Below are 15,334 nucleotides of genomic sequence, written 5' to 3'. Positions count from 1 at the left end.
TTGCAGACACACTACTGGGATGGTTTGCAACCAGTGAAAATAATTTTGATTATTTCCACTTCACAACTTCCTATACTGGAGCCACTGAAAACAATCTAACCATAGGGGAAAAAAGCAATGGGAAAACAGCCTACTAATATATCCGCTGGAAAGACAGACAGAGAGTAGTCCTTTATAGATTAACTGAAATCTTTCAGAGGCAAAGACTCCAATATTCTCAGCAAGAGAAATAAAATCCCCATAAAAATACCTTGACTTCCTTAATTTCCTTTCTCCATTCCATACCACAACCAGCATCATTTATTTGTATACTGAATTTGCCTCTGCTGCTGCACAACAATACATATTTTTTTTTTTAATTTAAAAGGTGGAAAGAAATATGATGTTCCCACCACAGCATCATTGGACATTGCAGTGCACAAAAAAGCAAGTTGTGCCTTTACAGTAACTGGATAAAACAATTACAAAAAGAATGGCAGAAAAGAACAATACTGCTAAGGCTTGAGGAAAGCATCAATTCAATATTTAGCAATGCATAAATTGAGGTTTCATTTTTGTTTAGGTATATTTTGATTAGAACTAATAAATGACTGCTTTTCCTTTGGTTGTTTTCAACAACAACACATCATCCAAGGAGCTTTATTCTTTATTTCCTTCTCATATAGCATGCCAAAAACTGTCTCATTTTATGAATTAGCATTTAAAACTACTGTAGGTTATCTAACAAGCATTCAGATTCAGTAGTACTTTTGACAGCAGTAAGTAAAGAGCCTTTTAACATCTTGAACACATGTGCTTGAAAAAAGTAGTTGCATCAAAGCAGTTCAAAGACTAAAGACAAAAACCAGTTAAAATCCAGTTTGCTGTGAGACAATTTTAGTGTGGTATAAACAACCTTTCACGGCTCCCCATGGGAAACGTTGTAAGACTATGTTCAAAATGAATCAGGCATATTTATAAAGATCATGAAGTGGTCAAATGAATTTGCATTTTTGGCAGATTCACTCCACGGGTACTACTTGCTACAGTCTGTAGAAATCTCAAATCTCACATCAGCGTTGTCTATAGTGCTTTATTATTTATTACATGTTATGCTAAGTACCTGTGAAAGGGGACATTCCTTGGCCAATGAACTCTGGTTCATATCCTTCAGTAAGTCCTTCAGAGCATTTCTTACTGTTGTGTGAGACCATTGTTCAGGAGGCAAGTCTTCTAGTTTAGGGCAACTATTTGAAACACAGATTAGAAAAGGGATTATTACAAGATTGCATCCTGCTGCAGAACATTCCTTTAAGACAGACAGATTTCATTTTGCGCATCAAGCAGATGCATCTGGAGATTGCTCTCGGTCTCCTGATTGTTCCGATTAGTTAATTACTTTATACAACACATCTGCTGTATTGATGCATGAATTATACATCAGCTGCATGTGGCGACTATTTTTTCATGTTACTTCTACCTTCCTGCTCTGATGCGCTTGGTAAAACAATTTAAGGTGTAATGCTTTCTCACAACTGATCATGAAAAGCATTAATACATTAACTGTTTTTTTCTTTTTTGTTACTGTGAATTTAAGAACCTAGACAGCAACAATAAGTGTGAGCAAGTCATTCTTCTACAAAATGCACACAGATGGTACTGTTCATGATATGCAAAAATATTTTTCTCTTAAGTAAACTTTATGTAAAATGCCTTCTTGTAATGCATCATTTAATTGACTAAAATGCAATATAGTTTTAATGAGATATCCAAAGAAAATCTATGTATCAGAGCTATAAAAGTTTTCAGCAATAGTATACTGTAAGTTAAAGAAGAATTAGAGTAACTAAAAAGGAATTTAGATAAGCCTTTGTACTTTGAGCACAGGGCACAGTGGGAATTAAATACGAGCCATATGAACAGTAAGAGTAGACAAGTAACAGTTCACATCCCAGAACTGGTATGCAACTTACCTGTGTAACTGGATTTTCAGTGTGACCACATGATACACATCTTGCAGCATGTCTGCTACTGTAGCATCAGGGGCATCTGTCACATAAGAGAGTGGAACTGGATTCCACTTCCCAACCTGGATAAGCCCTGTGGGATTTTTATTTTTTGAGGGGAAGGGAAGTTGTGAAGAAGGGCAGGAAAAATTGGGGGGGGAAAAAAGTAATTTACCTGTTAATTCCTAGGGGCAAAAGAAGTATCTGATTTTAACAAGATCACCACCTTTGTTTCTAGCCTCTTAAATCTGGCAAAACAAAAGAACACCCCCTCCAAAAAAAACCTCCCACCCACACATCATCAAGCATAGGCTTTATCTATATTATGAAATTACACAAACGCATTATAGTAGTGATTTTTTAATACATATAGAAGTGTATTTTCCTAAGTTCCCATGAATTCAAATAGGATATGATATAATACCATTCCTCTTGCTAAATTAGGAAGGATTTTGCAATGCAAGGACTGAGTACAGAAAAAAAAAAAACAACCCCAAAACAAACACTTTGCAGTCTATAAAACCATCAGGAACAAAATAAAAGAAACAGAGCTGGATATTCAGTCATAAACGCAAGTTGACTCTCAACAGTCCATCTGCTCAAATATGCTTTACACTTCCTTGTGGATCCTCAGTGGAGCAGATTATTAAGGTCAATAAGCATACTAATGATTCAGTTGAAGTCTTTTTTTCTTTAAACAAAAAAAAAAGAATTTACCTCCACATTCCCCACGAACAAAACATGCAGTAACTAAACAAAAATATGTGAATGCAAAAGAGACACACAGAGACAGAATCTGCAAGAAGTTTAAGAAGCAAAACCTGCATCGCACTCCTGAAACAAATCCTGCCCCTCCCCCAAGACCCCACAAACAAACAGAATTCATCGTACAATTTTGTAATCGTATTTACCTTTTGCTTGGGCAGCAGAGCTGTGAGAATATCCAAGTGATAGCAATGCCATTTCAATCAGTTGGTTGAAAAGCATATCCTTCCTCACCAACACAAATTCTGCATGCTCCTCCTTAGAATCGTACTCAATGGCATTTTCATAATGTTCTACTACACAGAAAACTGGAAGCATACTTCCTATTGAAAAAATATATATATTTAACATATTAAACTTGAGTTATAGTACAGTAGGTGGGTCTATACAGCGTTATGTAAATAAAACCTGTGCGAACAGGCAGAGGAGGCATCAAGAATCATCACAAATATTTGATAAACATATTCCCCGAGTCCTTTCCCCTCACCCTCCACCCAAAAAGGAGAAAGTTCTACAAAACCTACATCTCTCTGAAAAGCAGAAATGCAAATTTATCTCTCTCGCTTGATCGGTTACAGATTTAAAGAATTACCTTCTATAGAAATAACAAGGTTGACTGAAGAGAAGTTGATTCTCTCTGTCCTGCCTGATTTGTTGTGAGTAGCAGGCAGCATGAGAACCTAAATACATACTGCAGATGTCTTCACTGTAAGCCATTTTAGTACCAGCTACATAATTTTGTTCGTTAACATTCGTAAAACTTCTTAGTCCTGCCAAAAATATTTAATTGCTTTCAACATCAACAACAAATCACCTTGTGTGTTATACATTCCCTCTGAAAACAGTACACAAGGAAACAAGGCAAAAGTTAACACTAATTCGTGCTTCATTCACTGAGTGCACTTGAGCAGTACTTTCCCTCGCATCTTTAAGAAACAAATCAAGATTTCAATGCTGTTTTAAGAAGTGTACCCACAGTTCAGGGTTTGGTTTGGGGTTTTTTTGCGGTTGTTGTTGCCTCATGCCCTTTACATTCCACATTTCTGGTATTCATTGCTATTTTGGGAAGCCTAAAAGCAATTACTAATTTCCAGTTTTGTAACATTATACAACAAACCCTTCCCTACCCTGCACAGAATATTAGGCAAATAACCTTTTCCTTTTGCTTTTTTTATTTTTTTCCCTTTTGACAACAGAGAGAGAAGTAACAAATGATCCAAGCTGGTTTAGGGACAAAGTCTCTGCTGGTAATCAGATTCCTAGACTCTGTGAAAATCCCTCCTGGCCTCCCAGACAGACACAGATGACACGATGACCTCAGACCCACAGTTTCAGGCCCCAGTCCTGTCCTGCTGTTTCCAGCAGCACAGGTTAAGATCTCTTAATGACAGAAAGCAAAAGGGTTAAAAGCAGATGTACAGAACTGTCATATGGCAGCTTGCCAGAGGGGTATCATCTTTAGCATAAATGATGACAAGGGTTATTTTAACAGGGCACCCAGGAACTCCAATTAGTCCTACAATGTTAATGCCTCTACAACCACTGCCCTCTAGACTTACAGAAACCTAACCTGCTGAGGTGCATCAAGCACGCCGTAGTACAAAAAGAAGATTTATTCTTGACAATACATAAACATTTTAAGACCACGTCTGTTGATTTGTGCTCTAATGTATAGCAAGAAATCACAATAAAAAAGATACCTCTTAAGCACGTATATTTAAACTACATCTGCTCACCAGAGAGTCAATCTCTGGCAAACAAACCCCTTCAGGCTTGCTTGGAAAAGCTCACAAACTCACTTCAGTTTGCCCAATAGGCTCAGCATGAAAGACAAGACTAAAAGCTTGCCAATATTTATGTAGTGCAGGAAGGACCTTTTTCTTTTTTCCTTTTTTTCTTTTGGGCTTTTTTTGGGGTGTTTTCATTTATCTTTTTTTTTGTTGTTGTTGTTGGTCTGCTTGTTTCTTTAAGTGAGACTTGGTCAGAAAAGGAGAGAAGACCAAAGCAAAAGCAGTACATGCACACTGGTGATTTCTTCGCTGGTTTTAATTAAGCTGTGGAAAGCTTTCTAAAACACACACATGATTCATCTGCAAAAAGGTGGTGGGTTTTCTTTTTCCTCCCTTCCAGGCTCTCACAACTGATGTTTGACCTACTACCGCCTGACTCAGCGTAAGGGCTCAAAATTCTTAAGTAGTTTCACCATTAATACCTGAAGATAAAATGTAAACAAAGCTTCATTTTAACAAACAGTGCAGACATACTGCAAAGCAGCCAAACCCTATTTGTTTTTCCCCTTATCAGTTCCTACAAATTAAGCTGTGATCAGACACAAAACTAGCAATGCACTGGTACTTAGCTGCATATCAGCACACTTTTTGCCAGGTACAGAGTCTCCCGAGTTGCAGCATTCTGGAAAACATGGTACTTTAAACAACACAGGAGGACCTTCTGGCCAAATTTTGATGTAAAGCATAGGTTATCAGAGGTGGATGCTGGTAGTGCTGCACAGGTATCATCTGACTACAAATCAAGTCACTAAATCTTTTAGCAAACTGTCACTAGTGTCCTTCTGTTAATGTGAAAAATGTTATACAGGAGAGCACAATCTCAGCTGGCTGATCACTCCCGCTAGTACTTGGCAAGACCTCCAAGTGCAGCAACTTCATAACCTTCTAGTATTAAAGGGGAGAGCATTGGTCACTGCTCACTGCTAAAAATACAGCATGATTTAAACCTGAAGGCAGTGTTAGAGCTTTTGCTGCAGGTTTACAAGTCTGTGTAAACAGCACGTCTGCCTTAAGGAGCAGTGAAGTCTGTAGAATCCTTGTCTAAAACTGTCCTGGCATTAAAGTTTGCTGTGCAAATATCACATAATACCAGAGACAGCTGAAATCTCCTATTTAGGAATTTATGGAACTTATATGTTTGCAGGCGTCAGAAAGTCCTTTTTATATAGCCCCACTGCTTCACTGTACAATGTTAATGCACTCTGCTTGAAAAGCCGTAATAAATTATATTTTTAATGCTCTTACCCTGGCTTTCTTAAGATGCATACATTCTTGGCAAACAATCAATAAATAGGGTAATCATGAGCAGAGGCCAAAGAATTTGCTGAAGTGCTGGTTTTCCATTTTTAATAGATAAAGATCTAACAATACGGACTGCTGTGTCTGTTCATTTCAGGATCAATATATTCTTTGTTTTCGCCAAACCGAGGAAAAAATAAATGATTGTACGATAAATGTTATGCATCAGACACAATGAAATTCCTCTGCCTTCTAACTTTGTGCATTTAATATTCTCAGTTGCATTTTGCACTTTGCTTCGCAAATGCAAGAAAAACCTGGATTATAAACATAACCGATTATACCAAGAAAAGTAGAGGCTGTTTTAAAACAAATGCCAAATTACATGCAGCATATTTTGATTTAAATTAGCAAGCCTGCAGGACATGGTCAAAAAGGCTTACACATTTCAATAAGCAAAATTTATAGATTATTGTCCATTAAAAGTATTTTCAGTGCAAACAAAAGCCATCCATATACAAACATCAATGATTCTAAACGTGCCTTTTCCTTGTGCAAATGTCTAATTACAGCAAACCAGCCACTGAAAAATATGACACCCAAGTTGTTCATTGTTCAATAATGAATTGTACTTAAGAAAATAAACTGCAAAGATTGACATCATAAATGACTTTTCCAACATGATACCTAAAGATTTACACTCTCTCCTTTAAACCAACTTGCAACTGTTATGGAAATAATGCTGTCCTTCCAAGCTTGGACCATCATTAAGAGGAAAGGCAAGAATTTGTTTTGGGGGTTTGGTATTTTCTCTTAGATATTTTTGCGTTTCTTACCCCAACACTTACTCAAAGAATTAATGCATTATATTACTTCTATTTCAATGTAGGAATTTCCTTCAATAAGAGCAGCTAGCCTTTACCTTAACAAATATCAGACTCCACCCTGTAAAGGAGGATGCTCCACCCAAGCATGAAGCTTTCATTTCCCAAATGTGATTTATATCAGAGTTGGGAATATATAGTATTTTAAAATGGAGATTTAATCCTGAAATATAAATTAAGTAGAGTCTGCAAAAGTATTCTTTCCCCCAAAAAAATAATTATAAATCATATTTCTCTAATGAAGAATTATCAAAAGTCTTACCTTTTCTAATATTAGTTTTCATCAGGTGTCCAGAGTGTTTTAAAGGCACTCCTTGCATTTTAGTTCCTGTACTTCCAAGTCTTCCTCTTCCTAATGGACTCCCATTCTGTTCCAAGCGCGCAATTTTGGCTGGTGGACCCTTCGGATCGCTTACATTGTTAGACATTTCTGAATGTTCTTTCCCCTGAGTTGCCTCGTTCAAATGATCCATACTCAGTCCCGCCTCTAAAGATCACCTGCCATGATTCAAAAAAAAATATATATGTTGTACACGTGTGCGCATATGTATACGTACACAGCCTGCACATGTACAGAGAGAGAGAGAGAGATGTACCATAAACTCATAAAGAAGAATAAATAACTATTTCAACTGGAAAGAAGATGCCTTTTTTAAAAGAAACAAACTTATTCTCCAAAAATGACCTCATACCGCAGTTTACTGAGAAATCGCATCATAATCTGGTGGAATTATTTTCTAAATGCTAACTAGAGTATTACTTTAAAAAATATATCTCTTCAGAGATATTCTACTAAATCAGAGACAGACTGGAACTCATATAAATGATGATGATTGTCTAGGTACATGCTCCAACACAGCTATTGTTACACATCTCACAGAAAGGTTTGTTATTAATCCTGGGGGTTTTTATTATGCTGCGAGAGACAGAGAAAGAAAAGGATTCTAGTGAAACATTCCTCAATCTACTTGATTAAAAACATGGATGCACAACAGTAGAGAGATTGTTAAAACTTTAATTGAGGGAGCAACAGATTTATTAAAGATGTAGAATACTGTTCACTTACAATTCCTCCCCCCTTAAAAAATAAAAATTAAAAGAGAATTTAACATTTCACTCTGGAAAGCAGTGGCGGGAGATGGTTGGTTTTGGGTTTCCTAGCCAATATTACACAAAGAGTTTATGAACTTTTTGCAAAGTTCAAAATATGCATACGAATATTTTTCAGATGTTCAGTTTTAAGTGTTAAATGAAGTAGCTTATTGAATTACGAAAAATAACTGAGAAGAGAAGGTAGCATCTCGCAAAACATGATGCTGGGGAAAAAAATAAACCAAACAACCCAAACACAATTTCTACAGTACTTTTGAAGCCCTTAAATAATAAAAAAAAAAGCCCTGGGTGATGCTATGCTATCTGCTGGCACAGCTATTTGAAACCAAAATGCAGAAGTAATTTCTGTATCAAATTAAGAAAAGGTATATGTTGCATGCTTTTATTTCCATTTTTATAAACTTTTGAAACCTCCATCCATGAGTAGCAATTCCATTTAAATCCCTAAAACTCTCCCAAGCCTAGAACATAACAGAGCAAGTTTTGAGAATCTTTGACATTCATCAGAATCCATTTTACCAAATACATATATATATATATATTTAAATACATAAATTAAAAAAATAGTAGCTGAGAACAGAGACATCTTTCTGGTTCTGATTTCATTCATCAATACCGTTGTGACTGTTAGGTATTTTACCCTACCTTTCCCTGACTGAGAAAGGTGTGACTACACTGACAATTATGTTATGTATATAAAATAATCACTAAGGACAGGTGACTAGACATTAATTTATGAGCTAGTATTTACATTAGCAAGTACAAATACTAATACTGGGGAAGTCTTATTTAGAAAGCCTGGTGTGAATCTGATAATTGCTACTTTCTTTCAGTTGCCTAGTAATTCAATATATTTTCTGCACATTTCATAGTAAAGCTATTAAAGCCTAAACATCTTGGGATTTTTGTACACACTTCTATGCCATCGATATACATGCCAGTGACAATTCTGTAAACTATTTTTTTCTTCTTTGAATATCATGCTGCTTTTCCTGATAGGGTGAAGAAAGAGGTAATATACGAATCTGAACATTTACAAGCAACCTCAAAAATGCCACTGAATAGCTGAAGTTCAGAAAACTGTTATTTTGCCTTATGCAATAAGGTGACAGGCTAAGGTTTACCATTCATCCTGATCCCATGTGGCTTAGCTTGTGCGCCTCATTATCAGTAAACGTGCCTATTTTAGCCACTTTTCCAAGAGAATCTTTTTTCTTTTTTACTCTGTTAACTACAGCCTAAGCAAAGAATTACAGGCTCAAACCGTTAACACCTTCCGATGTTTCTGCCGATGCTAATATACTATAGGGCTGCTTTTCTGAGACTGGTCTCTCACAAGAATAAGAGGATTAACAAGAAAAAAAAAAAAGGGGGGGGGGGGAAGAAGGGAAGGGCAAAATCAAACCAAAAAAAGCCCTGAACAAGAAAATCCTTGTCACTTTTGGCAACTTCAGAAGTACTCTAAGGCACCGAGGTTCTTTGCTACAAAAAGTATCTAGTCATCATGAGTCAGAATTGCACTACATCATGTACAGTGAATAAAAGTGATAGATCACAGCTTAGTTAATAGACTGACTACAACCAAAACACCAAATGGGTCATTTTCACTTGGCCTGAGAATACCCACCCATCGGCATCCTTTCCCCGCTTAGTCATCTTGTAAAAAGCTTTATGTTACAAAGCAAAATTACATGCACATAAAACACCTAATTTACTCATTTAAACTCCATGCCCAAGGCTAAAGTTCACTGAAACCTCAGTTTGGAATAGTGATGAGCAACAACCAGCGTGGCCTGCCCAGGAAGAGGGTTGCAGGGAAAGAAGAACTATCATCTCTGTCAGTTCCAGGCCAAGAGTTTTCCTGGGTTTCACATTTAGGCATCTTTCATAACTACAAGTTTTCATCGCAAGGCACTGAGAGACGAGCACAATTTCAAGGCACAGTTTCCCAGAGACAGCGTACACGTACGGGCACACCGCGCAATTTCTGAATGAGAGTCGGTGCGGTATCTCCTTTTGTCGCGATGTAACGCCGCCAGTATTATATTATTACTTTCTCTCCTCCTGAATCAGCCCCCTCCCCATGCCTTTCCCCTCCTCTTCCCTCCCTCCCCCATAAAACCCCATAATCACATCTGAGAGAGGCTCCGCACTTATCCGTTCCATATGGCTCTCACAATCCAGGCCAAGCTTTCCCTGTGACCTTTTAAAGAGACAAAGAAGCAAAGTACTTATCTAGAAACAGAAACACTGCAGTTTTCTGAGTGAAATTAGCAAAACCGACCCGAAACTCACCACTTCAAAACTTGACAGCATATAAATAACAAAAACAAAGGAGGTTTCCTTTGCAGCCCGAGCTCTTGAAGAGGAAGAAGTTCAAGACTGATGTTTTCTAGGTCCCCCCCCCCCTTTGGGGAAGGGAGAGAGGGGGGCAGCAGACCTGAGGACTACTTCCCCTAATATTCTCTTATTTTTCCTTTTTTTTTTTTTCCCTTGTTGCTATTTTCCTCTAGGCGGGGAGGGGCAAAAAGAGATAGCGAGAAACAGAGTAGCCATGAGCAAAAATGGCAATGGACAAAAAACAGAGATTAAATATCTTTTACGAGAGAGCCAGTTTTCGAGGTTTAGCAACGGAGGAAGGAGCTGAAGATCAAATTACTCAGACAAGTGTAACGCTCAAAACGAGGAATTCATCATCATAATCAAAAAAGATAAAGTAGCAGGTTAAAATTGAGGTGGAGGGTGACTTAAGTCTAGCTATCCTTTCAAAAATCAAACCAATGCGTACAGGAGCAAGTGAGAAAGGGGGGGTATTAAAAAAAAAGGCAAAGGGGAAAAAAAAAGGCAGCTTTTCTATCCAGTGTGAAAAGCAGAAAGTCTACTTCTAGGTTGTCACTTACACTATTATTCTCCAATAGGCACCCAGAGGAGCAGCACACACAGAAGGAGCCCGCTCCCCTCCCCCTCCGCAAAAATACACACCGTAACAGCCCCCAAACTTTCTGCGGAAACCTCAGCCCCAGAGATCGCTACTGGAGATTACAAAAACAACAACAACAGGAAAAAAAGTGTAGAGAAAATTGCAGGGAAAGGTACGGAGATGCCACTTTGAATCTCGCCTTTGCGGTCCGGGGAGGGAAAAAAAAGAAGAAAAAAAAAAAAGGCAGAGAGGACCTGTCTCCTCTCATTTACCGGGGGCTGGTGTGCGAGGGGGAGGGAGCACACTGGGAGGGGGGGAGAAAAAGAACAGAGGGGAGGAAGGAAACACACACAAGGCACACCACCACCACTACAAAAAGTGACGAGGTTTCACTCCCTCCGAGTCCAAAACCGGGAGGAATTAGAATTTAAAAACCCCAACCCTCTCTATTAAAAAGAAAAAAAAAAAAGAAGAAATTAAAAAAAAAAAAGTCCAAAAAATTGGTTCTGTTTCTGCAAAAGAAAAAAAAAAATCTGGGAACTCCGAGAAGAGTTACTCGCCAGAAGGGATAAAAAATATAAAATAGAAAGGTTGCAAAAAGCCAACAACAACAAAAACCAAGCCAGCAGGAAAAAAAAAATAATAACTGAAAAAGAATAATAATGGTAGGCTTTGTTTTTTTGTCTCTTTTTTTTTTTTCCCTCCCCCCTCTAATTCTCGCTTCCCCTGGCTGGCTACTATGGTTGTTATTTAGGCCGGTTTGGTGGTTGTTGCTGGATGTTACATGGATATATCTGTGTGTATGTGTGTCCCCGGACGGAGCTGCCTTGCTCTGCTCTCTTCCCCCCCCCCTCCTCCTCCTCTCCCTCTCTCTCTGTTTCTGTCCCCATTAAATTATTAGTTGACTCATCACTACTCCTCCTCCTGCTGCTGCCGCCGCCGCCGTCCCCTGCTCAGAGCCTCCTCTCCTCCTCTCCGCTACCGCTCGCTGCCGCTGCTGCCGCTGCTTCTTCTTCCTCCTCCTCATTTTAATACAAAATAACACCGAGGCCACCGGCTTTTTTTTTTTTTGCCTTTTTTTTTTTTTTTTCCACAGCCCTAGACGGGAGGAGGACGCAGCCTCCCTGCTGCTGCCCGGAGCCCTTCCCGGCGGCCCCGGATCATCCGACGCGTCCTGGGAGAGAGAGAAAGTGGCAGAGGAGGAGGAGGAGGTGGTGAAGGAGACAGGCGTGGGGGAAGGGAGGCCGGTGGGGACGAAGGGGAGGGGTGGTCGGCAGAAGCGAGGTGGCAGAGGGGAACCGCAGTGGGATGGGGGCGCCGGACCCGGCCGGAGACGGGGGGGCATCGTCCGCCGGCGGCGGTAGGTGATCGGGAGGGGGGGGAGGCCGGGGGAAGAGGGCGTGCGGCTTCCGGGCGCGCACGAATTTGCAGCCAGCTGGGTGCGGGTGAGGCGGCCCTGCCTGCGCCGCTCACAATGCCCGGCGCGCAGGCAGCGCGCCCCCTGCGCGCACGCACGCACATGGCAGATGGGGGCCTGCGGCGGAGGGGGGCGAGCCGGCGGGAGCGTGGTGTGGAGGGAACGGGGGGGAGAAGAGGAGGAGGAGGAGGGGCGGCAGTGGTGAAGGCTGAACAATATCCTGCCGGCGCCGCCGAGCGCGCCCGCCGCGACAGCGCAGCCTCCGCCCTTCCGCGCGGAGCCTGCGCGGGCCGGGCCGAAGCAGGCAGGTGCACGGCGACAGCGCTGCGGAGCGGGTGTCGGCGCCGGGAGGAGCGGAGCGGGGTTCCGAGGGGACCCTCAGGTCGTGGTGGCCACCGGGAAGCCCGCAGGCCACGCGGGGAGGGGGCAGCTTTTCCTGTCCCACTCCCTTCGGTGCCAGCAGTGGTGGAAGGAAAGCACCGGGCGCGCTTTGGGAAGGCGGCGAAGGTCGGGGGAAACTGCCCCCGTTCATCAGAGGGCAGCTCCCCGCAGGGGTGAGGCGGTGGGCGCCGCTGCTCGTCAGACAGCATTCTCGAGGGGACAGTAATGCAGCACCCCGCGTCCGCAAGGGTGAGAGCCCCATCACTCCAGACTTGGGATGTCACAAAAGTGTCGCCGCGGCGTGTCGGCAGTGCGGGAGTGAAACCGCCCGTAAGAGGTGCGAGCAGGAGGTGGTAATTATTGACAAACCAAACGACTGCGAGACAGACATAACTTTTTTCCCATCATGCACCTGGAAAAAAGTAACCCAACGAGACCAACTTGAACGCAACAAGTTTGTACAAGCTACAAGATAAGAGAAAAATTAAAACTTTCTTTATTGATAAAATGTGTAGCGTTTGAATATGCCATGTCTGAAAGGAAAGCTGCATCATCAGCTGCAGGAGATGTGAGTTATTGCACAGGCAGACATATAGCCAAAGTGTTTAGGGTAGTTATTTTAAAACAAGCAAACAACAAAAAAGCAGCAAAAATACCCACAACAAACTGCACATACACACTCAAAGCAGCAGCAGAAGTAGGCAGATAGGGAGGTGAACACCAGTTCTGTAACATACAAAATAGCACAGCCTCTGAACAAAGAAAAGGTGAATCAATAAATCTATGAAGAACAAAATTATCAGTACACATACATCGCTAACTATAAAAGAAGAGGAATGCGGTGGGACTGGGTAAAGAAACAAGCTTACGTTTACCAAAATAAGCATAGAGGGCATGCAGGAAAAAAGAAAATGGTAATAGGGTGAAATACATGCAATATGTATTGCATTCTGCAATGCACAAAATAGATTATAATCTCAGAAGCAAAGAAATGCAACACTGGAAAATGAACCCGCTGTTACATAATAGTGTTACTCAAAGCAGAGCGAGTGGTGATGGCACCTACATAGGAAACACAAAAAGTTGTAACTATGTCGCGTGTCCTGAGAAAGGTTAGTAAGACTGTTACCGAGAATGGTGAAAAGGAGGGGGGAAAAAAACCTCAAGAAATATATTTCACAAAGAAAAACAAGGGAAAATGTAGATGACATCTTCTAAACCATATGATCAAGGGATAACTGCTTAGCAGGTTACTTATTTAGAAACCAGTATTTTTCCAATAAGATAGATAGAGCATTATTCAGTCCCTCTGACAAAAAATACATTAAAAAAAAAAAGAATGTTTATTTCCCAGTATGTTTGAGTATTTGGAGGAAAACCGGTGTTAACTAGTTGAATTCAAACTTTGCAAGCACAAGTAAAATGTCCACATTGTATAATTTTTCATCCTCTTCAGGAGAGCGTGATACACAGTAAACTTCAGCAGTGCGCAGGACTGACCATTAAAGAGGAAAATCATGAAGGATGAGAGTTTCAGCTGGCACTATGTTGCCTGCAGCCTGATGAAAGGAGAGGGCATTGAAGATAATTTTTGAGAGATGTGGAGCTGATTAGAATAGAGCAGATATTTACAAATATGATTTGGAACAAGGTTTGGGACTAAAACACCACCTTATAAAAATGATTTAGAGATATGACTATAACAAAAAAAAAAAAAAAAAAAAAGGAAGGAACCAGAAAACAAATAAACCCGAAATGAAACAGCAACATTTAAATTTGCTCTAAAATAACCTTTGCTTTAGTGTTCACAAACCATTCTCTTCATGGTCAAAAAAAGTCCCAACCCTTAAAATGTTCAGATTAAAAAAAAGTGATTAATCTAAAAAGCAGAGACAGTGAATTAAAGGAGCAGGGAGATAACAATCTGATAATACAGGAGCACAGAAGGCCTAATAATGATATTATTACGCACACTAACCAAACACTGACAAACAAATATTCTGTTAATTATATAATCATGCATATGCTTCCTATGCTTGAGCTACATGATTATGGAAAACAACTCTCTTCTTGAAACTGCATATATGTGCTAAACCTTATAAAATCCCTACAAGATGGATTAATCTAATTCCCCTACACCACTTATGCTTGATAAAGTATTTACTACAGGCTTGAAAGGTTGAGCGTGGAAGACTTGCTTTGACTAAGAAGCACGAGTTACTGAAGGCTGCTATGTCTTGATGTATAGACAACAATCAGATATCTCTTATCAATACCAAGCTACTTGGAATAAATTCAAGATACAGATATCTGATTTTCATTTGACCTATTCCAATTTGCACTTCACTGTGTCAACTTTGATATTAAAATGTTACACTAGAATAAAGATATTTATAATAAAAACATATATAAAGAACAGAAGATGAATAGATATTGTCATGGATACATATGCAGGCAATCATTTAAACATGCGGCAATGGTAACATCACATTTTTCATAGCTTCTAGTCAACATTCAGCAGACAAATACATGCTTAATAAAGCTTATTAATCCTTAATAAAGTTGCTGCACTGTGTTTATGATATATAAATGTATTTTGCAGCAGGTTGTGTTGAAATGAGACAAATACTTTAAAAGTTGGACTGCGTTTTTTAAGCCCACAGTGAATTAACTCTCGAGCATCAGTCTCAATAGCTACAAAACAAAACAAATTCTCCAGTGTAGCATGCTGCCTCAGTACCTTCTCAGGTCTCTATTCCAATCTTTTCTTGTTCAAAATAAATTAGGAAATATGGGCCCAAATCTTGAGGCTTGGCTCTTGTGCAACATAAACAGAAGTG

The 15,334-nt window shown here is 40.0% G+C and overlaps 1 protein-coding gene across 4 annotated transcripts in view; it reads right to left on the bottom strand.

Moving 5' to 3' along the window:
• SATB1 (SATB homeobox 1) overlaps positions 1–15,334 on the bottom strand; it is a 92,344-nt gene that overhangs the window by 63,277 nt on the left and 13,733 nt on the right. For 3 of the 4 annotated variants that reach the window (XM_034064013.1, XM_034064118.1, XM_034064077.1), the window contains exons 2-5: positions 6,926–7,161; positions 2,897–3,073; positions 1,953–2,079; positions 1,103–1,226 (exon numbers count right to left, since the gene is read on the bottom strand). In XM_034064013.1, the coding sequence (XP_033919904.1) occupies positions 1,103–1,226; positions 1,953–2,079; positions 2,897–3,073; positions 6,926–7,136 (639 nt within the window). In that variant the 5' untranslated portion in view covers positions 7,137–7,161. Of the gene's footprint in view, positions 1–1,102; positions 1,227–1,952; positions 2,080–2,896; positions 3,074–6,925; positions 7,162–10,071; positions 10,605–15,334 lie in introns of those variants that run through there. The other variant, XM_005144450.4, reaches the window with a different exon arrangement.

Source organism: Melopsittacus undulatus, chromosome 1, assembly GCF_012275295.1.
Source record: "Melopsittacus undulatus isolate bMelUnd1 chromosome 1, bMelUnd1.mat.Z, whole genome shotgun sequence".
Classification (NCBI taxonomy): Eukaryota; Metazoa; Chordata; class Aves; order Psittaciformes; family Psittaculidae; genus Melopsittacus; species Melopsittacus undulatus.
The sequence above is the reverse complement of the archived record's forward strand: the minus strand, read 5'-3'. Positions and strand labels throughout refer to the sequence as shown.